We start from the raw sequence: 23,825 nt of genomic DNA on the forward strand, positions 1-23,825 counted from the left end.
ATGTGTGCATATGTGCAAACACACGCATGCATTTTTTTGTTGGCTCACTCTTCTGGTCTGCATGTCAGAGTTCCCTGTCTGCTAATGTGTTTGAACATTTGCTTTCCAAATTGTAGTGCTATTTGGAGAGTCTGTGAAACTTTTAGGATTTGGGACTTCACTGGCAGAAGTGGGCATCTGTGTTTAAAATTTGAGATGGTTTTAGTATGTCTTTCTTTCCTGTGGCTGTTTTTTATTTTGGTGGTGGTGGTGGTGGTGGTGGTGGTTGTGGTGGTGGTGGTGGTGGTGGTGGAACCCTTCCATTTCCTCATCTGCTTGCTTGTGTACAAGCAGTCTCACATTTCCATTGTCACACCTTCCTTGTGAGATCACACTATATCCCATACATCAAGGATAAAAATAAGCCTTTCCTACTTTAAATGACTTCTTGCCACTTCAGTGGTCACAATAACCTAACAGTTACTAAGCTGCTCATTTTGTAAAAATTGTTGCTTGCTGAGGTTATAATTATTGGAAACATTTATGCCAATGTTTTAAGTGACCAAGCCCATTGTTCTAAACACAGACCCAGCTGGGTAAGTAAGGCTGACTGGTAATGGATTGGAAATGTGCATGCGAGATCTAACTGTAACTTAAATGTGCTTCCTTTACAGAGGGAAACCAAAGGGCAGTTTCTCATTGAATACATCTGCAACTACTATAGTTTGTTGGAGAAGGACTACTTTGGAATTCGCTATGTGGACCCAGAGAAGCAAAGGGTAAGAGTCAATCTTGACCTATGAGGTTAAGGGAAGGCCCAGAATGTTGGGCACTGGGGGATCATTTCCAGAAACCTTATGGTACTTTTATTCTAATGAATTACTAGCCCGAGAAGTAAAACAGCTAGTGACTTTGTGACTGGATGGAATACAAAATAAAAAAGTCTTCAGAAAGCTGGGCTCACATGAGGAAAGGTGGGGATGGTCTCATGATATTTGAATTTAGACTTTGTAAACCTCAGAATAATTGCATAAACTCCAATTATAAAGAAACACCATCACTATCAGAAAAACCTACTCGCAGAAGTAGGGGATGGACTTGGTAGAGGTTGGGTTTCCTTATGGAGTGATGAAGATGATTAGAGTCTGACATAGGAGAGGCTTATTTGACAGTCAATGCTACTGAAATGTACATTTCAAAATGGTCATTTCACATTATTTGGAAGAGACTTTTGGGAAGATGGTGAATCTCTATTTGGAAGCAAACAAGAGAAGTCTGGATGTTTCCTATCAGCAATTCATGAGTTTATGGGAGTCACGAGAAACCACAAAGCACTTCCCTTCACACCAAACAGCATTATTCAAAAAGGAAGCTTGACAACCTTGGTACATAGTTATGGATGACAAATAACATCAGAAGGCATTGAAATAGAGTCTGGGTAGAATGGTGTGTGTCAGTTTGAGAGGGATTGATGGAACAGGAAATATGGGAAGGGCTAGAGAAACTTAATGGAATATATAAAGTGATCTAATTATATTTTAATTTAAAAACAGGGTTAATCTACTTTTTCCAATAAATGTATATCACTACCAAAACTAATCCTAAATTTCAGATATATCACTGGAAAAATGTGTACTGGGGAATTAGAACTAAAATGAAAAAATAAGTTGCTGTTCCATACCTGAAAAAAATATTTTTTTAAATTAAAGTTAGTCAGAAGAGATAAAGAACATCTCTTGGTGACTTTGTATGGATGAAGAGGCCAATCTGCATTCCAGATTGCAATTCTAAACACAGATGCCCTAAACACAGTTCTGAGAACAGAGTCAGGAAAACTGCACAGGAGAAAAGTATAGGCCATGAATGAAGAATGGGATAGGTAAAAAATAAATAAATAAATCCAGAATATGGCCTGGGCTAGGACCAAGGAGACAACACACTAGATCTACCAAAGAGGTGAAAACAATATTCAGGTCAGTGATTTTATTCTTATGTTTCTTTCCACCCCGACCCCCTTTTTTCTACTTGATAGCTATTCCTTATCTCCACTCATCTCCGTTCCCCCATCAGTCGTTTCTCATATATTTAGTAAATCAGATCAATGTAATGGGATGATATTATACCCTATTGTTCATTTCTGTGAAGGTTTTTTCCCAAACTCTTCCTCTGTCTTTTTCCCCTTTTTCTTCCATAAGCATTCCTTGTACTGTTATGTAGTTTTCAAAGCTCAGAGGCTGACCTTATTGCAATATCTGAGTAAATTTATTCATTCACCCTTTTTAATCTACCATTAACCAAAACTTTGACATATCTCCCCATTTTTCCTCTCTATTCTCACTCTTATAGATGTCTTTCTCTAATCTAACAAAAAATACTAATCATTAATATCATTGATATAGCTTATTTCTGCTTCTCATTGGTTTTCCACTTGTACAAGTAATAACTATAATGTTAATATATACAATATTGCCACGGTCTCTTTCCTTCTTAAATCGATTTGTAATTATAAGTGCTCTTTTATAGCCACTTGCTACTGTATTATATGAGAGGGTTAACTAATGGATAATATTGCAGGAAGTAGTAATCAATTCACAAAATATTGAACGAAATAGTACTCAACCCTCAGGGGACAGACTGGAATAGAGTGGTTTGCCTGGAAAACAAGACTGACAGAAAAAAAATCACCACAATGTTGTTTTTCTCAATATTTATAAGCTGCTGTGACTTTGTGTAGCTGCATCAGTTGCTATTGTTGAAAACACTCTTATTTTAATTTTAGCCACGTTCTTACTTTACATTAGACTGGCCTCAAACTTGTCTACACCCTTTGGCTTTTGCCTTGTAGACATTAAAATTATAGGCATGTGGCTCTGTGGCACCCTACCTGCACAGTTTTGATTTGGCTTGATGTTTTCATTTCTGTGGATCAGACTATGAGCCTTTTACATGCTTAGCAAGTATTCAGCTACTGAGTACCAACCAAACCTCTTCAAACTGCATAGCTTGTGGACTCAAAATGATGTGATTTAGAAACCCTGCCTCTTCTGGTTAGTAAGCTGTTTGACCCAGCAGATTATTTTGCTTAGTGCTCTGCTCCAATGGAAACAATAAATAGAATAATTTCATTTATGACTCTTAAGAGAAATAAAATAGGAGTATAAATGCTTGACATGTAACGTACATTGATGCTAAGTTATATGTTGTTCTCACTGTAAATTGATGTTATTGCTTTCACAATTACTATAATCTGGCTAGATCCAGGTGAATAGTTAGAGGGATGTTTAGTGCCTGTATAATGTACAGATATTTGTAACTTCTATTAAAGGCTACTGTTAACAATCGTTGAACACTGTCTTATTTACAGAAGCTAACCAATTAAGAGACTTAGGTAAGCTAGAGAAGCAAAGTGTAATTATCCCTATTGTGTAGTTAGTAATGGGTTTCCTGTACTTCTTCTCAGCCTCATTGATGGGAAAACATTATGGAATGCTATTCCACCATAGTAATTCCATCATTTTTGTCAGCTAATGAGGGTAAGTTCCTTCTGGAATATATGTGTTAAATAAGTAGCTGAATTTTATAACTCAAAGTTCTATTATGGTTTCGTATGTAAAGTGTACAGAATCTCCCTTCCTTTTTTTGTACCCCACCCTCTTCTCCATATCTAAGCAAAGAATCCTCTAGCCACCACCCAACCAAAGAAGAATTAGCCCACAGCTAGGTTGTGGATGATTGGTTTATATTCTGGCTACTGGTGCCTCCCCTTAGTGTAAGCTAACACAGCCCTGTGCTTTTTATATAGTGAACCTATTGCTGTCTTAATAATGGAAAAAGATCATGTCTATATCAAAACTATTTGTATGTTTTACAAGCACCTTCAGGAGGACACCTAATGGAATAAACTATTGGGATGGTGGCAGGAAGCCAGATAGTATTATGTCCCACCACCTGCTCCTGCTATTGAAAGACTGCTTCCTGCTGCTCTCCTTGAGATAATTGTTTCCCAGATGCTCATCACTGGAGCCAAAGATTTAGGACAGCCCTGAACAGAACAAGATTTACTGTAAGCAGAAGTCCCAGCTCGTGGATTTGTCTGCTTAATACAATTTTAAAGGTCAACAAGGGTTAAATATCACTATTTCAGAAGCTGGAGAGATCACTCAGTGGCTTCATGCATTTGGTACCCTTACAGCGAACCTGTGTTTAATTTTCAGCACCCACATTATGCAGCTTACACCTGCACATAAGTCCAGCTTGCAGACAACTACACTCTTTTATTGCCTCTGCAGACATCTACACTTACATATACATACACATGGAAACATATGCAGAACTATTTTTAAAAAATTAGTCTTGGGATACATATAGATAACTTGCTCTCCTAAGAAATATTAGTCATTGGAGCCACATAGCACAAAGTGCTGCCATCAACTCTTTAAAGCTGGATGTTATTAAGAGGTCCAGGTGTGGCTCAAAGAATTAGCATTGCCACATTTTAGGAAATGATCAGAATACTGCAAACAGAAGAACTTCAAGTTTAGCAATTATTGCACATAATGTAGATATTGGAACAATTAGTAGTATAATTAAAGCAGAGAGACTCTGTAAATGTTTGAAATTTTGATGACTTACTTATTTATAGAAGCTAACCAAGAGCTAAATAAGCAGTTTAGGTCTCCAATATAATTATTAAGATCCAAAAAACATTTTATTTCTTTAAACTCTGAGATGCGATTGTAGAGCTAAGGAATAGACAATAGATGAAAGCTAAGCAATGCTCATATTTTAAAATATGGTCTATAAATCAAAACCAGGAAGACCTAATTAGAGTAGACAAGGAAAAATGAGGAAAACATGGTTCCTACAGACTCATCCACAAAAATACGATAGTTTCAAGGGCTATGGTGAGGAAATTTACCAGGTAACACTAGGACTAGGTGAGTATTTGCCCATGCCATTTGTCTCTTGTAAGCATTCTATCCCACATTTTCTTCATCTATAAGACAAATAGTACCTCTGTTCTTCCAATTAATCATATATTATCAGTGTTATATGACTGATTTTATAGTCTCTGTTTTAAATAGTTTAAATAGACCCTTGGGGATACCTGGGCTTAGAACCCTTCAGTAAATCTTATTGAATTTATATGGTATGACAACCAATGTTATGCATTGAAAAAACATAAACTTAGGAATTCCACAAGCTCCCTTTTTAATTTTAATTTATTTTTATTTATATGAATGTATGTGTTCCTATTTGTACATACATGTACTACTAAAATACCTGGTGTCCAATGAAACCTAAAGGATTCAGGTTCCTAAGAATTGGAGTTAAAAGAGGTTATGAGTTACCATGTGAGTGCTAGGAACCAGACCTGGGTCTCTCTCTCTTTTTTTTTTATATAAATATAATTTTTTCCTTCTTTTTTTTTATTAACTTGAGTATTTCTTATATACATTTCGAGTGTTATTCCCTTTCCCGGTCTCCGGGCAAACATCCCCCTCCCCCCTCCCCTCCTTATGGGTGTTCCCCTCCCAACCCTCTCCCCATTGCCGCCCTCCCCACAACAGTCTAGTTCACTGGGGGTTCAGTCTTAGCAGGACCCAGGGCTTCCCATTCCACTGGTGCTCTAACTAGGATATTAATTGCTATCTATGAGGTCAGAGTCCAGGGTCAGTCCATGTATAGTCTTTAGGTAGTGGCTTAGTCCCTGGAAGCTCTGGTTGCTTGGCATTGTTGTACATATGGGGTCTCGAGCCCCTTCAAGCTCTTCCAGTTCTTTCTCTGATTCCTTCAACGGGGGTTCTATTCTCAGTTCAGTGGTTTGCTGCTGGCATTCCCCTCTGTATTTGCTGTATTCTGGCTGTGTCTCTCAGGAGCAATCTACATCCGGCTCCTGTCGGTCTGCACTTTTTGCTTCATCCATCTTGTCTAATTGGGTGGCTGTATATGTATGGGCCACATGTGGGGCAGGCTCTGAATGGGTGTTCCTTCAGTCTCTGTTTTAATCTTTGCCTCTCTCTTCCCTGCCAAGGGTATTCTTGTTCCCCTTTTAAAGAAGGAGTGAAGCATTCACATTTCGATCATCCGTCTTGAGTTTCATTTGTTCTAGGCATCTAGGGTAATTCAAGCATTTGGGCTAATAGCCACTTATCAGTGAGTGCATACCGTGTATGTCTTTCTGTGATTGGGTTAGCTCACTCAGGATATTTTCCACTTCCAACCATTTGCCTACGAATTTCATAAAGCCATTGTTTTTGATAGCTGAGTAATATTCCATTGTGTAGATGTACCACATTTTCTGTATCCATTCCTCTGTTGAAGGGCATCTGGGTTCTTTCCAGCTTCTGGCTATTATAAATAAGGCTGCGATGAACATAGTGGAGCACGTGTCATTTTTATATCTTGGGGCATCTTTTGGGTATATGCCCAAGAGAGGTATAGCTGGATCCTCAGGTAGTTCAATGTCCAATTTTCTGAGGAACCTCCAGACTGATTTCCAGAATGGTTGTACCAGTTTGCAATCCCACCAACAATGGAGGAGTGTTCCTCTTTCTCCACATCCTCGCCAGCATCTGCTGTCACCTGAGTTTTTGAACTTAGCCATTCTCACTGGTGTGAGGTGAAATCTCAGGGTTGTTTTGATTTGCATTTCCCTTATGACTAAAGATGTTGAACATTTCTTTAGGTGTTTCTCAGCCATTCGGCATTCCTCAGCTGTGAATTCTTTGTTTAGCTCTGAACCCCATTTTTTAATAGGGTTATTTGTCTCCCTGCGGTCTAAATTCTTGAGTTCTTTGTATATTTTGGATATAAGGCCTCTATCTGTTGTAGGATTGGTAAAGATCTTTTCCCAATCTCTTGGTTGCCGTTTTGTCCTAACCACAGTGTCCTTTGCCTTACAGAAGCTTTGCAGTTTTATGAGATCCCATTTGTCGATTCTTGATCTTAGAGCATAAGCCATTGTTGTTTTGTTCAGGAAATTTTTTCCACTGCCCATGTGTTCCAGATGCTTCCCTAGTTTTTCTTCTATTAGTTTGAGTGTGTCTTGTTTGATGTGGAGGTCCTTGATCCACTTGGACTTAAGCTTTGTACAGGGTGATAAGCATAGATCAATCTGCATTCTTCTACATGTTGACCTCCAGTTCAACCAGCACCATTTGCTGAAAATGCTATCCATTGGATGGCTTTGGCTCCTTTGTCAAAAATCAAGTGCCCATAGGTGTGTGGGTTCATTTCTGCGTCTTCAATTCTATTCCATTGGACTATCTGTCTGTGTCTGTACAATACCATGCAGTTTTTATCACTATTGCTCTGTAATACTCTTGAGTTCAGGGATAGTGATTCCCCCTGAAGTCCTTTTATTGTTGAGGATAGTTTTAGTTATCCTGGGTTTTTTGTTATTCCAGAAGAATTTACAAATTGTTCTGTCTAACTCTTTGAAGAATTGGATTGGTATTTTGATGGGGATTGCATTGAATCTGTAGATCGCTTTTGGTAAAATGGCCATTTTTACTATATTAATCCTGCCACTCCATGAGCGTGGGAGATCTTTCCATCTTCTGAGGTCTTCTTCAATCTCTTTCTTCAGTGTCTTGAAGTTCTTATTGTACAGATCTTTTACTTGCTTGGTTAAAGTCACACCGAGGTACTTTATATTAGTTGGGTCTATTATGAAGGGTGTCGTTTCCCTAATTTCTTTCTCGGCTTGTTTCTCTTTTGTGTAGAGGAAGGCTACTGATTTATTTGAGTTAATTTTATACCCAGCCACTTTGCTGAAGTTATTAGCTTTAGTAGTTCTCTGGTGGAACTTTTGGGATCACTTATATAAACTATGACATCATTTGCAAATAGTGATATTTTGACTTCTTCTTTTCCGATCTGTATCCCCTTGACCTCCTTTTGTTGTCTGATTGCTCTGGCTAGAACTTCAAGAACTATATTGAATAAGTAGGGAGAGAGTGGGCAGCCTTGTCTAGTCCCTGATTTTAGTGGGATTGTTTCAAGTTTCTCTCCATTTAGTTTAATGTTAGCAACTGGTTTGCTGTATATGGCTTTTACTATGTTTAGGTATGGGCCTTGAATTCCTATTCTTTCCAGGACTTTTATCCTGAAGGGGTGTTGAATTTTGTCAAATGCTTTCTCAGCATCTAATGAAATGATCATGTGGTTTTGTTCTTTCAGTTTGTTTATATGATGGATCACGTTGATGGTTTTCCGTATATTAAACCATCCCTGCATGCCTCGGATGAAGCCTACTTGATCATGGTGGATGATTGTTTTGATGTGCTCTTGGATTCGGTTTGCCAGAATTTTGTTGAGTATTTTTGCGTCGATATTCATAAGGGAAATTGGTCTGAAGTTCTCTTTCTTTGTTGTGTCTTTGTGTGGTTTAGGTATAAGAGTAATTGTGGCTTCATAGAAGGTATTCGGTAGTGATCCATCTGTTTCAATTTTGTGGAATAGTTTGGATAATATTGGTATGAGGTCTTCTATGAAGGTTTGATAGAATTCTGCACTAAACGCTTCTGGACCTGAGCTCTTTTTGGTTGGGAGACCTTTAATGACTGCTTCTATTTCCTTAGGAGTTATGGGGTTGTTTAACTGGTTTATCTGTTCCTGATTTAACTTCGGTACCTGGTATCTGTCTAGGAAATTGTCCGGTTCATGTAGATTTTCAAGTTTTGTTGAATATAGGCTTTTATAGTAAGATCGGATGATTTTTTGAATTTCCTCTGAATCTGTAGTTATGTCTCCCTTTTCATTTCTGATTTTGTTAATTTGGACACACTCTCTGTGTCCTCTCGTTAGTCTGGGTAAGGGTTTATCTATCTTGTTGATTTTCTCAAAGAACCAACTTTTGGTTCTGTTGATTCTTTCTATGGTCCTTTTTGTTTCTATTTGGTTGATTTCAGCTCTGAGTTTGATTATTTCCTGCCTTCTATCCTCCTGGGTGTATTTGCTTCTTTTTGCTCTAGAGCTTTTAGGTGTGCTGTCAAGCTGCTGACATATACTCTTACCGGTTTCTTTCTGCAGGCACACAGCGCTATGAGTTTTCCTCTTAGCACAGCTTTCATTGTGTCCCATAAGTTTGGGTATGTTGTACCTTCACTTTCATTAAATTCTAAAAAGTTTTTAATTTCTTTCTTTATTTCTTTCTTGACTTGGTTATCATTGAGTAGAGCATTGTTCAATTTCCACGTATATGTGGGCATTCTTCCCTTATTGGTATTGAAGACCAGTTTTAGGCCGTGGTGGTCTGATAGCACGCATGGGATTATTTCTATCTTTCTGTACCTGTTGAGGCCCGTTTTTTGACCAATTATATGGTCAATTTTGGAGAAAGTACCATGAGGAGCTGAGAAGAAGGTATATCCTTTTGCTTTAGGATAGAATGTTCTAAAATATCCGTTAAGTCCATTTGGCTCTTGACTTCTTTTAGTCTGTCTATGCCTCTGTTTAATTTCAGTTTCCATGATCTGTCCATTGATGAGAGTGGGGTGTTGAAATCTCCCACTATTATTGTGTGAGGTGCAATGTGTGTTTTGAGCTTTAGTAAGGTTTCTTTTATGTATGTTGGTGCCCTTGTATTTGGGGCATAGATATTTAGGATTGAGAGTTCATCTTGGTGGATTTTTCCTTTGATGAATATGAAGTGTCCTTCCTTATCTTTTTTGATGACTTTTAGTTGGAAATTGATTTTATTTGATATTAGAATGGCTACTCCAGCTTGCTTCTTCTGACCATTTGCTTGGAAAGTTGTTTTCCAGCCTTTCACTCTGAGGTAGTGTCTGTCTTTGTCTCTGAGGTGTGTTTCCTGTAGGCAGCAGAATGCAGGGTCCTCGTTGCGTATCCAGTTTGTTAATCTATGTCTTTTTATTGGGGAGTTGAGGCCATTGATGTTGAGAGATATTAAGGAGTAGTGATTATTGCTTCCTGATATATTCATATTTGGATATGTGGTTATGTTTGTGTGCTTTTCTTTTCTTTGTTTTGTTGCCAAGACGATTGGTTTCTTGCTTCTTCTAGGGTGTAGCTTGCCTCCTTATGTTGGGCTTTACCATTTATTATCCTTTGTAGTGCTGGATTTGCAGAAAGATATTGTGTAAATTTGGTGTTGTCATGGAATATCTTGGTTTCTCCATCTATGTTAATTGAGAGTTTTGCAGGATACAGTAACCTGGGCTGGCATTTGTGTTCTCTTAGGGTCTGTATGACATCAGTCCAGGATCTTCTGGCCTTCACACTTTCTGGCGAAAAGTCTGGTGTGATTCTGATAGGTCTGCCTTTATATGTTACTTGACCTTTTTCCCTTACTGCTTTTAATATTCTTTCTTTATTTTGTGCGTTTGGTGTTTTGACTGTTATGTGATGGGAGGTGTTTCTTTTCTGGTCCAATCTATTTGGAGTTCTGTAGGCTTCTTGTATGCCTATGGGTATCTCTTTTTTTAGGTTAGGGAAGTTTTCTTCTATGATTTTGTTGAAGATATTTACTGGTCCTTTGAGCTGGGAGTCTTCACTCTCTTCTATACCTATTATCCTTAGGTTTGATCTTCTCATTGAGTCCTGGATTTCCTGTATGTTTTGGACCAGTAGCTTTTTCTGCTTTACATTATCTTTGACAGTTGAGTCAATGATTTCTATGGAATCTTCTGCTCCCGAGATTCTCTCTTCCATCTCTTGTATTCTGTTGTGAAGCTTGTATCTACAGCTCCTTGTCTCTTTTTTTGGTTTTCTATATCCAGGGTTGTTTCCATGTGTTCTTTCTTGATTGCTTCTATTTCCATTTTTAATTCCTTCAACTGTTTGATTGTGTTTTCCTGGAATTCTTTCAGGGATTTTTGCGATTCCTCTCTGTAGGCTTCCACTTGTTTATTAATGTTTTCCTGTGTTTCTCTAATGGAGTTCTTCATGTCTTTCTTGAAGTCCTCCAACATCATGATCAAATATGATTTTGAAACTAGATCTTGCTTTTCTGGTGTGTTTGGATATTCCATGTTTGTTTTGGTGGGAGAATTGGGCTCCGATGGTGCCATGTAGTCTTGGTTTCTGTTGCTTGGGTTCCTGTGCTTGCCTATCGCCATCAGATTATCTCTAGTGTTACTCTGTTCTGCTATTTCTGACAGTGGCTAGACTGCCCTATAAGCCTGTGTGTCAGGAGTGCTGTAGACCTGTTTTCCTGTTTTCTTTCAGCCTGTTATGGGGACAGAGTGTTCTGCTTTCGGGCGTGTAGTTTTCCCTCTCTACAGGTCTTCAGCGGTTCCTGTGGGCCTGTGTCTTGAGTTCACCAGACAGGTCACTTGCAGCAGAAAAGTTGGTCTTACCTGTGGTCCCGAGGCTCAAGTTTGCTCGCGGGGTGCTGCCCAAGAGCTCTCTGCGGCAGCAGCAACCAGGAAGATCTGTGCTGCCGTTTTCGGGAGCTTCAGTGCACCAGGGTTCCAGATGGCGTTTGGTGTTTTCCTCTGGCGTCCGAGATGTGTATGCAGAGTCCAGTCTCTTCTGGTTTCCCAGGCGTGTCTGCCTCTCTGAGGGTTTAGCTCTCCCTCCCATGGGATTTGGGTGCAGAGAACTATTTATCCGGTCTGTTTCCTTCAGGTTCCGGAGGTGTCTCAGGGGCAGCGGTCTTGCCGCTCCTGGGCCCTCCCCCACGGGAACCCAAAAGCCTTATACAGTTTCCTCTTGGGCCAGGGATGTGGGCAGGGGTGGGCAGTGTTGGTGGTCTCTTCCGCTCTGCAGCCTCAGGAGTGCCCACCTGACCAGGCGGTGGGGTCTCTCTCCCATGGGGTCTGGGAGCAGAGAGCTGCTGCGGGCCGGGATCCGCGGGTGTGGGACTTCTGGTAAACACAGGAAGTGCCCGGTCCTAGAGGAATTTTGCCTCTGTGTGTCCTGAGTTCACCAGGCAGGTTTCTTGCAGCAGAAAAGTTGGACTTACCTGTGGTTCCGAGGCTCAAGTTTGCTCGTGGGGTACTGCCTAAGTCCTCTCCGCGGCGGCAGCAACCTGGGTCTCTCTTTAGAGGAGCAAGTGCTCTATCCAAAAAAAAAAAACCTGCTTGTTATTATCCTAATATAGTTTGTAATAATCACAGATAATTCTTTTATAAGGTATAATACTCACATTATGAATTTAATTTTTTAGTGTATATGAGTTATTGACTATAACATAGGAGCTAGAATGAAAGTATGTTTTCACAAGTTTTATTTTAATGCAATACAACTATGACTATTGATATATTACAGTAATTTGGCTGATTTTATACTTGAAAATCAGTTAATAGTGCTAGAGGCTATATTGGCCACAAAGCCAAAAATACCCACTCCTTCTAACTTACCAAAGTGAATTGTAAGGGTGTGGTGATGTATAGAGTATTCTGAGCATTGTAGAGAGCCCCACAAAGATGGAACACAGAGTTTATGACTATTTAAATGGAGGTTTATGCTTGTTTAGCTTACCCACCACCTCCTTCATTCTGTACAACATTGTTTGCTCCTCCTTTTTTAAGCTAACCAAGTCTCTATTTCTACAAAAGCCACTGCATCAAAGCAGTTAAGTTGTTTTTCTGTGGAGGACTTCCAAACAAATGGAACAGTAAGTAACTTGTCATGTGTCCTTGTTTGACATTTGTTCTCATATGTTTTACAGAAATGACTGCAATGCATTTTACCTGTAGGGAAATGACAGGGTATTGTCTATTACTTTACCATCCAAAACTCTGTGAAGGTGATATTCACTCAGATATTCTTACCTATGCCGCAGAAAGCAAAGGGCCCATAAATGGCAAAATTCATCTGTATAACACCAAAACTTAGTTGCTTTGGGCTTTGCCCTGGTGGATATGAGAATTGGGTAACATTTTTCAGAGCCATGGTGGAAACTGTCTAGAGATTCATATCTTGTTACTATTAAAGGGGCAAGATTTATGGATTGTTGAATGTATGTCTCTGGGTTATACATTTTTCTACTTTACAACATTAAGGTGCTTGAGAAAGATAATAGAGAGGAGAGTAACTTATTCTGCAATCATGAGCTAAGTCCATGTCAACAGAAACCAAATATGTTATAATATTACTTTTGAGGTAAGTGGAGAAGAAATGATCTTGTTATGTACAGTGGTGCTGAGAATCATAAAGAAAGAAATAAAAGAAAGATTTGGCACTTATATGCCAGGGTCACAAAGTGTAGACTGCAGTAGCAAAATGAATCTACACTCAGTTTCCTAACCCTGATCCTGCATCCCTGTTGCAGGTGAGAAAATTAAAGTATAGAAAGTTTTGTGATTCTGTCTGTATTTTCTTTATTCAGTTTTCTTCTATTCTTTCTCTTTTTATCTAATCTGCTCTCAGTCAAAAGCAATGTGTTCTAAGAAAGTGTTTATGATGTTTTCAGGCTCAATTTTGTTGATTCTAAAATATCTTTTATATTGGGACCTCTCAATGTATTTATCCTCAGGGCTTTTTTTGTGTGGCCTTAAAGGAAGGAAGTTAAGTAATATCTTAATATCATAATATTGGGCAAAATCCTTTCTTTTGTCTCATAGGGGAGCTGAGCAATCAGAGATTATGCAAAGGTATTTATATTACTGCCTCAGTTAATCACTATTTTAAAAAAGAAGACTGACTTGTGGAAGGTAGTGTGAGCTATAGAGGTTACTCTACAAAAGAGTCCAATAACTTAAGGAGCAGCTTTCCTAAAAAGAGAAACACTATTGTCTTAGTTAGATATCTGTTATGTTGTAAACACTATTATTAAAAGGCACTTGATGTGGAAAGAGTTTATTTTAACTTATACTTTTAGTCCATTATGAAGGGAATTCGGGGCAGGAACTCAAGGCAGTAACCTGAAGTCAAGAAGTGATGCAGAAGCCATGCTTACTGGCTTGCTGTCTAGGCTTATGTTCAACTACAAGACTTATCACTCCAAGGACCCCTTACCAGAAATAGCAATGTCCACAATATCTAGGCCCTCATACATCAATCATTAATAAAGAAATGCCATATAGACTTGCCAACAGATTAATCCCTTGAAAGCATTTTATCACTTGAGGGTCCGCTTCCCAGGTAACTCCACATAGTGACTGTTTGGGGGGAGGGTGGCAATGGGGGGAGGATGGGGAGGGGAGCACCCATAAAGAAGGGGAAGGGAGGGATTAGGGGGATGTTTGCCTGGAAACCGGGAAAGGGAATAATATTCGAAATGTAAATAAGAAATACTCAAGTTAATAATAAAAAAAATAGCAATGAGGACAACTGCTTAACTCTAATCTCATTTATTGCTGATGCTCTCCTGGTACTTTTAAAATCAATTAATAACCCTCTGTTTTTTCCATGTTCCCTCAGATCATCCTTTAAACCAGTGATGGAAATTTAGCTTCTATGACTTTTGTGGCTTTTATTCTGTAAGAGAATTAAAGAATATTCAGCAAAATTTCACCAAGCATGAATTCACATAAGCTGCAGCCATTTTTTTCTGCCTTTCTTAAGGAGTTTCAATTTATAGCAAATGAGCTTATATGAAATAGGAAAAGTATCTTGGCCTATATCTAATTTCCAAGCATATCACATAATGCAATATACTTTTACACATCTAGACTTTCAGTAAAAATAGAAGTTACTGACATTATTGGCCAACTCTTAACTTTATTGGAAAAGAATAAGCAAATTAAAGAAACAGAAGAAGAGAAAGGAGAGGCAAATGGCTGAAAGCTGTCTGGCAAATGCATAAATAATGACCTTAGGTGGAGGGGAATGAAAAGTGAGACAGGAAGGGGAACGAGATCAATAACAAATGGATTCACTGAAAGCTACCACTGTTACCAGCCAAGGCACAAACCTGTGACCCTGAGTGCAGAGCTGAGCTTTACATTTTCTTTTTTTTTATATATTTTTTTTATTAACTTGAGTATTTCTTATATACATTTCAAGTGTTATTCCCTTTCCCGGTATCTGGGCAAACATCCCCCTCCCCCTCCCCTTCCTTATGGGTGTTCCCCTCCCAACCCTCCACCCATTGCCGCCCTCCCCCCACCAGACTAGTTCACTGGGGGTTCAGTCTTAGCAGGACCCAGGGCTTCCCCTTCCACTGGTGCTCTTACTAGGATATGCATTGCTACCTATGAGGTCAGAGTCCAGGGTCAGTCCATGTATAGTCTTTGGGTAGGGGCTTAGTCCCTGGAAGCTCTGGTTGCTTGGCATTGTTGTACATATGGAGCCCTTCAAGCTCTTCCAGTTCTTTCTCTGATTCCTTCAACGGGGGTCCTATTCTCAGTTCAGTGGTTTGCTGCTGGCATTCGCCTCTGTATTTGCTGTATTCTGGTTGTGTCTCTTAGGAGCGATCTACATCCGGCTCCTGTTGGTCTGCACTTCTCTGCTTCATCCATCTTGTCTAATTGGGTGGCTGTATATGTATGGGCCACATGTGGGGCAGGCTCTGAATGGGTGTTCCTTCAGTCTCTGTTTTAATCTTTGCCTCTCCCTTCCCTGCCAAGGGTATTCTTGTTCCCCCTTTAAAGAAGGAGTGAAGCATTCACATTTTGATCATCTGTCTTGAGTTTCATTTGCTCTAGGCATCTAGGGTAATTCAAGCATTTGGGCTAATAGCCACTTATCAATGAGTGAATACCATGTATGTCTTTCTGTGATTGGGTTAGCTCACTCAGGATGATGTTTTCCAGTTCCAACCATTTGCCTACGAATTTCATAAAGTCATTGTTTTGATAGCTGAGTAATATTCCATTGTGTAGATGTACCACATTTTCTGTATCCATTCCTCTTTGAAGGGCATCTGGGTTCTTTCCAGCTTCTGGCTATTATAAATAAGGCTGCAATGAACATAGTGGAGCACGTGTCTTTTTTATATGTTGGGGCATCTTTTGGGTATATGCCCAAGAGAGGTATAGCTGGATCCTCAGGCAGTTCAATGTCCAATTTTCTGAGGATTCTCCAGACTGATTTCCAGAATGGTTGTACCAGTTTGCAATCCCACCAACAATGGAGGAGTGTTCCTCTTCCTCCACATCCTCACCAGCATCTGTTGTCCCCTGAGTTTTTGATCTTAGCCATTCTCACTGGTGTGAGGTGAAATCTCAGGGTTGTTTTGATTTGCATTTCCCTTATGACTAAAGATGTTGAACATTTCTTTAGGTGTTTCTCAGCCATTCGGCATTCCTCAGCTGTGAATTCTTTGTTTAGCTCTGAACCCCATTTTTTAATAGAGTTATTTGTTTTCCTGCGGTCTAACTTCTTGAGTTCTTTGTATATTTTGGATATAAGGCCTCTATCTGTTGTAGGATTGGTAAAGATCTTTTCCCAATCTCTTGGTTGCCGTTTTGTCCTAACCACAGTGTCCTTTGCCTTACAGAAGCTTTGTAGTTTTATGAGATCCCATTTGTCGATTCTTGATCTTAGAGTGTAAGCCATTGGTGTTTTGTTTAGGAAATTTTTTCCAGTGCCCATGTGTTCCAGATGCTTCCCTAGTTTTTCTTCTATTAGTTTGAGTGTGTCTGGTTTGATGTGGAGGTCCTTGATCCACTTGGACTTAAGCTTTGTACAGGGTGATAAGCATGATTCGATCTGCATTCTTCTACATGTTGACCTCCAGTTGAACCAGCACCATTTGCTGAAAATGCTTTCTTTTTTCCATTTGATGGTTTTGGCCCCTTTGTCAAAAATCAAGGGACCATAGGTGTGTGGGTTCATTTCTGGGTCTTCAACTCTATTCCATTGGTCTATCTGTCTGTGTCTGTACCAATACCATGCAGTTTTTATCACTATTGCTCTGTAATACTGCTGGAGTTCAGGGATAGTGATTCCCCCTGAAGTCCTTTTATTGTTGAGGATAGCTTTAGCTATCCTGGGTTTTTTGTTATTCCAGATGAATTTGCAAATTGTTCTGTCTAACTCTTTGAAGAATTTGATTGGTATTTTAATGGGGATTGCATTGAATCTGTAGATTGCTTTTGGTAAAATGGCCATTTTTACTATATTAATCCTGCCAATCCATGAGCATGGGAGATCTTTCCATCTTCTGAGGTCTTCTTCAATTTCCTTCTTCAGTGTCTTGTAGTTCTTATTGTACAGATCTTTTACTTGCTTGGTTAAAGTCACACCGAGGTACTTTATATTATTTGGGTCTATTATGAAGGGTGTCGTTTCCCTAATTTCTTTCTCGGCTTGTTTCTCTTTTGTGTAGAGGAAGGCTACTGATTTATTTGAGTTAATTTTATACCCAGCCACTTTGCTGAAGTTGTTTATCAGCTTTAGTAGTTTTCTGGTGGAACTTTTGGGATCACTTAAATACACTATCATATCATCTGCGAACAGTGATATTTTGACTTCTTCTTTTCCGATCTGTATCCCCTTGACCTCCTTTTGATGTCTGATTGCTCTGGCTAGAACTTCAAGAACTATATTGAATAAGTAGGGAGAGAGTGGGCAGCCTTGTCTAGTCCCTGATTTTAGTGGGATTGCTTCGAGTTTCTCTCCATTTAGTTTAATGTTAGCAACTGGTTTGCTGTATATGGCTTTTACTATGTTCAGGTATGGGCCTTGAATTCCTACTCTCTCCAGGACTTTTATCATGAAGGGGTGTTGAATTTTGTCAAATGCTTTCTCAGCGTCTAATGAAATGATCATGTGGTTTTGTTCTTTCAGTTTGTTTATATAATGGATCACGTTGATGGTTTTCCGTATATTAAACCATCCCTGCATGCCTGGGATGAAGCCTACTTGGTCATGGTGGATGATTGTTTTGATGTGCTCTTGGATTCGGTTTGCCAGAATTTTGTTGAGTATTTTTGCATCGATATTCAGAAGGGAAATTGGTCTGAAGTTCTCTTTCTTTGTTGTGTCTTTGTGTGGTTTAGGTATAAGAGTAATTGTGGCTTCGTAGAAGGTATTCGGTAGTGATCCATCTGTTTCAATCTTGTGGAATAGTTTGGATAATATTGGTATGAGGTCTTCTATGAAGGTTTGGTAGAATTCTGCACTAAACCCGTCTGGACCTGGGCTCTTTTTGGTTGGGAGACCTTTAATGACTGCTTCTATTTCCTTAGGAGTTATGGGGTTGTTTAACTGGTTTATCTGTTCCTGATTTAACTTTGATACCTGGTATCTGTCTAGGAAATTATCCATTTCCTGAAGATTTTCAAGTTTTGTTGAATATAGGTTTTTATAGTAAGATCTGATGATTTTTTGAATTTCCTCTGAATCTGTTGTTATGTCTCCCTTTTCATTTCTGATTTTGTTAATTTGGACGCACTCTCTGTGTCCTCTCGTTAGTCTGGCTAAGGGTTTATCTATCTTGCTGATTTTCTCAAAGAACCAACTTTTGGTTCTGTTGATTCTTTCTATGGTCCTTTTTGTTTCTACTTGGTTGATTTCCGCTCTGAGTTTGATTATTTCCTGCCTTCTACTCCTCCTGGGTGTATGTGCCTCTTTTTGTTCTAGAGCTTTTAGGTGTGCTGTCAAGCTGCTGACATATGCTCTTTCCTGTTTCTTTCTGCAGGCACTCAGCGCTATGAGTTTTCCTCTTAGCACAGCTTTCATTGTGTCCCATAAGTTTGGGTATGTTGTACCTTCATTTTCATTAAATTCTAAAAAGTTTTTAATTTCTTTCTTTATTTCTTCCTTGACCAGGTTATCATTGAGTAGAGCATTGTTCAATTTCCATGTGTATGTGGGCATTCTTCCTTGATTGTTATTGAAGACCAGTTTTAGGCCGTGGTGGTCCGATAGCACGCATGGGATTATTTCTATCTTTCTGTACCTGTTGAGGCCCATTTTTTGACCAATTATATGGTCAATTTTGGAGAAAGTACCATGAGGAGCTGAAAAGAAGATATATCCTTTTGCTTTAGGATAGAATGTTCTATAAATATCCGTTAAGTCCATTTGGCTCTTGACTTCTCTTAGTCTGTCTACATCTCTGTTCAATTTCTGTTTCCATGATCTGTCCATTGATGAGAGTGGGGTGTTGAAATCTCCCACTATTATTGTGTGAGGTGAAATGTGTGTTTTGAGGTTTAGTAAGGTTTCTTTTACGTATGTAGGTGCCCTTGTATTTGGGGCATAGATATTTAGGATTGAGAGTTCATCTTGGTGGATTTTTCCTTTGATGAATATGAAGTGTCCTTCCTTATCTTTTTTGATGACTTTTAATTGAAAATTGATTTTATTTGATATTAGAATGGCTACTCCAGCTTGCTTCTTCTGACCATTTGCTTGGAAAGTTGTTTTCCAGCCTTTCACTCTGAGGTAATGTCTGTCTTTGTCTCTGAGGTGTGTTTCCTGTAGGCAGCAGAATGCAGGGTCCTCGTTGCATATCCAGTTTGTTAATCTATGTCTTTTTATTGGGGAGTTGAGGCCATTGATGTTGAGAGATATTAAGGAATAGTTATTATTGCTTCCCGTTATATTCATATTTGGATGTGAGGTTATGTTTGTGTGCTTTCATTCTCTTTGTTTTGTTGCCAAGACGATTAGTTTCTTGCTTCTTCTAGGTTATAGCTTGCCTCCTTATGTTGGGCTTTACCATTTATTATCCTTTTTAGTGCTGGATTTGTAGAAAGATATTGTGTAAATTTGGTTTTGTCATGGAATATCTTGGTTTCTCCATCTATGTTAATTGAGAGTTTTGCAGGATACAGTAACCTGGGCTGGCATTTGTGTTCTCTTAGGGTCTGTATGACATCAGTCCAGGATCTTCTGGCCTTCATAGTTTCTGGCGAGAAGTCTGGTGTGATTCTGATAGGTCTGCCTTTATATGTTACTTGACCTTTTTCCCTTACTGCTTTTAATATTCTTTCTTTATTTTGTGCGTTTGGTGTTTTGACAATTATGTGACGGGAGGTGTTTCTTTTCTGGTCCAATCTATTTGGAGTTCTGTAGGCTTCTTGTATGTCTATGGGTATCTCTTTTTTTAGGTTAGGAAAGTTTTCTTCTATGATTTTGTTGAAGATATTTACTGGTCCTTTGAGCTGGGAGTCTTCACTCTCTTCTATACCTATTATCCTTAGGTTTGATCTTCTCATTGAGTCCTGGATTTCCTGTATGTTTTGGACCAGTAGCTTTTTCCGCTTTACATTATCTTTGACAGTTGAGTCAATGATTTCTATGGAATCTTCTGCTCCTGAGATTCTCTCTTCCATCTCTTGTATTCTGTTGGTGAGGCTTGTATCTACACCTCCTTGTCTCTTCTTTTGGTTTTCTATATCCAGGGTTGTTTCCATGTGTTTTCTCTTGATTTCTTCTATTTCCATTTTTAATTCCTTCAACTGTTTGATTGTGTTTTCCTGGAATTCTTTCAGGGATTTTTGCGATTCTTTCAGGGATTTTTGCGATTCCTCTCTGTAGGCCTCTACTTGTTAATTAATGTTTTCCTGTGTTTCCCTAAGGGAGTTCTTCACGTCTTTCTTGAAGTCCTCCAGCATCATGATCAAATATGATTTTGAAACTAGATCTTGCTTTTCTGGTGTGTTTGGATATTCCATGTTTGTTTTGGTGGGAGAATTGTGCTCCGTTGATGCCATGTAGTCTTGGTTTCTGTTGCTTGGGTTCCTGTGCTTGCCTCTCGCCATCAGATTATCTCTAGTGTTACTTTGTTCTGCTATTTCTGACAGTGGCTAGACTGTCCTATAAGCCTGTGTGTCAGGAGTGCTGTAGACCTCTTTTCCTCTCTTTCAGTCAGTTATGGGGACAGAGTGTTCTGCTTTCGGGTGTGTAGTTTTTCCTCTCTACAGGTCTTCAGCTGTTCCTGTGGGCCTGTGTCTTGAGTTCACCAGGCAGCTTTCTTGCAGCAGAAAAGTTGGTCTTACCTGTGGTCCCGAGGCTCAAGTTCGCTCATGGGGTGCTGCCCACGGGCTCTCTGCGGCGGCAGCAACCAGGAATACCTGTGCCGCCTCTTCTGTGAGCTTCAGTGCACCAGGGTTCCAGATGGCCTTTGGTGTTTTCCTCTGGCGTCCGAGATGTATGTACAGAGATCAGTCTCTTCTGGTTTCCCAGGCTTGTCTGCCTCTCTGAAGGTTTGAGCTTTACATTTTCTATTATGAGGTAAAGTCTTCATGCAGAATAAAAGTCACATGAGATTCACTTTCATCCTCTAAGTAGAGTTCAGTTTTCTGCTCTTTAAATCTTACTTTTCATTTTTCATGGGATGTGCCCATACATTGAAAAATTAAAATTTAACTGTCTCAGATAAAAAGTACACAAAAGGGTGAACTTCTAAATCCCTCTAACTGACACCCTTAAGTTTTTGTCCCTCACCGAAACTGTTTATTCTTCCACTGATATTACTTTAGTGTGTTGCTTCTAAACTTTAAAGAATAGGTTTGGGTACCTATATTTGTTTTTTCAAGTGTTATACTCTTTTGTACTTTTTATTTTCAAAACTAATCATGTTATTTATATGATTAATTATTCAAAATGTTCAAAGTTTTCTCAATACATCGTTCTCTTAGTAGCTTAGTCATTATATCATTGCTGCCTATAGGCTGAAGAACATTTCCATAAAGTAAGACAAATCTAAACAAAAACCACATACATACTAACAATACAGGCGCACATTGAAACATTCTTCATGTATGTCTCAAGAAAAACACTATTTTAATTTCATTCTACATAAGGACAATTACTTCCTAATGGCAGGTTTGTACCTCCTGGGTACTCTCAGGATCTTACTAAACACCATCAAGTTCTCTGTATGTTTCATGCATAATTTTGAATATTACTTGCCTTTGATCACAACATGAAAACTAAATTAGCAAAGGAAAGTGATATCAAAACTGCCAAGGGCAGGGGGTTGGGGATTTAGCTCAGTGGTAGAGCGCTTGCCTAGGAAGCACAAGGCCCTGGGTTCGGTCCCCAGCTCCAAAAAAAAAAAAAAAAAAACAAAAAAACAAACAAACTGTCAAGGGCAAACTAATGTTAGCACTATAAGCTCTCTGGAATGGTGGTTGTGGTGTTGACACGTTTGTTATGGCTATATTCCCTTAGGTTGCTAACTGCCACTACAGTTATAAATTTTGCAGCCTAGTTTCTCTTCCTGCACTATTTCTAAAAATTTTGTATATGTTAGACTTAAGATTTTATCTCATATCAACATTCATTTTATCTTACATCAGCACTCTTTCTGAATCATCCAGAATATTAGAAAAACTACAGCTTTTTTTTACCTATTTTCCTAACTATTGCCTTTGGTGTTATTTGTAACCTTTTATTATTTCATATAAAATTGCAATGAAAATCCTTGCTATGTATTTACATGCATGAATCAGAGACTAATGAAATTGCTTTGGCATTGTTTTAGCTACTGTTAACAGACTGAGCATAACCCTCTTTGAAAACATGGTTTCCTATAACCCTTTGAAACATGATTATGATAAGGTTAGTTTTCTGTCTTTCTACCTTGTGATCATCCTTTTGGGAAAGAATAGTTGCCCTCTATAAGCAAGTGTAATACATAGAACCTGAAAGGAAAGAAAATAGGAACTGATAAGAAACTGTGAGGTGTATTTCTTAAAGCAATGAAGAAACCAGTTCACTTAGAATAAATAATTTATTTAGGGCACAGATGGTAAGTACCTCGAAGGCATTCCTTAAATATTCCTCTCCCTATCCTTGGCATACATAGACAATCCCAGATGACATTCATTCTCTCTGAGCCTTCATCCAGTACTAGCACCAACTTCACAGTTCATGAAAGGCAACAATTCATCAATTCCCTGAGTAAGAGAGGCTTTAGAGCAGTGGGTTCAAATTTAGGAAGGGAAGTTTGGTTCTTCACGGGATACTAAGCAAAGAGAACATGGAGATGTTATTACATTTCAGGCTGGCAAAATGACTAGTTGTTACCATTATAAAACAATTATGTGGGTAGGCCTCTGATTACTCTTATTTTTCTCCTGAGCACAATTCTAAATTAATCTGCTTATTTTGCCCAAAGTGATTTAATCACAATGGAGTCTGTTTATTATTCATTTCCAAGCAGCCCACTGAAAGATGATACCTACCAACTAAATTATGCATACGAAATAAAAACAAGGGCAGCAGCACAAGACCTTAGTAGTTTTTGCACTGCAGCAGTGAGATGCACATTTATCGTCTTTATAATAACTTTAAGATCTATCGATGCTAAGTCAATTTTCATCTTCGTCTGAGATGCAGAGAAGTTATATAAATCCTAAGTGATAAAATGAATTATATTTCTGGATGTTTTATTATGTGATAGCAAGGGTTTCAAAAGTAAAGAAACGTGTTCTTTTGAAGAAGCTTGCCTGTGTGTGAGTGAATGCATGGCTTGTCCTCTTGAAGAATTCTCCCATATTGAAAGAGTTGACAGAATCACATTACTGCTTGAGAAGACTTTAGAGATCTGACGTATTAGATTGGAAACTACTGATCTGGCCACTCAGTTTTTCAGTTCTTCAGAAAAAAAGAAATATTCATAAAAGAGAATAATGCTTGTCATTTATACTGATCAGTAGGATGCTAAAGACTCTCAGAAATTCCTACATGGTTTACATGAGGCAAATCTTGTCACAGATTTCTTTTTTTTAATTTTATTTATTTTTTCATTGGATTTTTTTAACATTTCAAATGTTATTGCCTTTCCCAATTTCCCCTCCATAAGCCCCCATCTTATGCCCCTCCCTCTTTTCTCTGAGAGTGTTTCCCCTCCCCAATCACCCCAACTTCATGCCCGGACATTCCCCTACACTGTGGTGTCAAAGGGCTTCTCCTCCCATTGTTGTCCAACAAGGTCATCCTCTAATACATATGCAGCTGGAGCCATGGGTCAGTCCATGTGTACTCTTTGGGTAGTGGTTTAGTCCCTCAGAGCTCTAGTTGCTATATTG

The 23,825-nt window shown here is 38.9% G+C and overlaps 1 protein-coding gene across 2 annotated transcripts in view; it reads left to right on the forward strand.

The window, feature by feature from the left end:
• Frmd3 (FERM domain containing 3) overlaps positions 1-23,825 on the forward strand; it is a 288,014-nt gene that overhangs the window by 45,918 nt on the left and 218,271 nt on the right. For both annotated transcript variants that reach the window (NM_001415820.1, NM_001415819.2), the window contains 1 exon segment: positions 654-758. In NM_001415820.1, the coding sequence (NP_001402749.1) occupies positions 654-758 (105 nt within the window).

Source organism: Rattus norvegicus, chromosome 5, assembly GCF_021556685.1.
Source record: "Rattus norvegicus strain SHRSP/BbbUtx chromosome 5, alternate assembly SHRSP_T2T, whole genome shotgun sequence".
Lineage (NCBI taxonomy): Eukaryota > Metazoa > Chordata > Mammalia > Rodentia > Muridae > Rattus > Rattus norvegicus.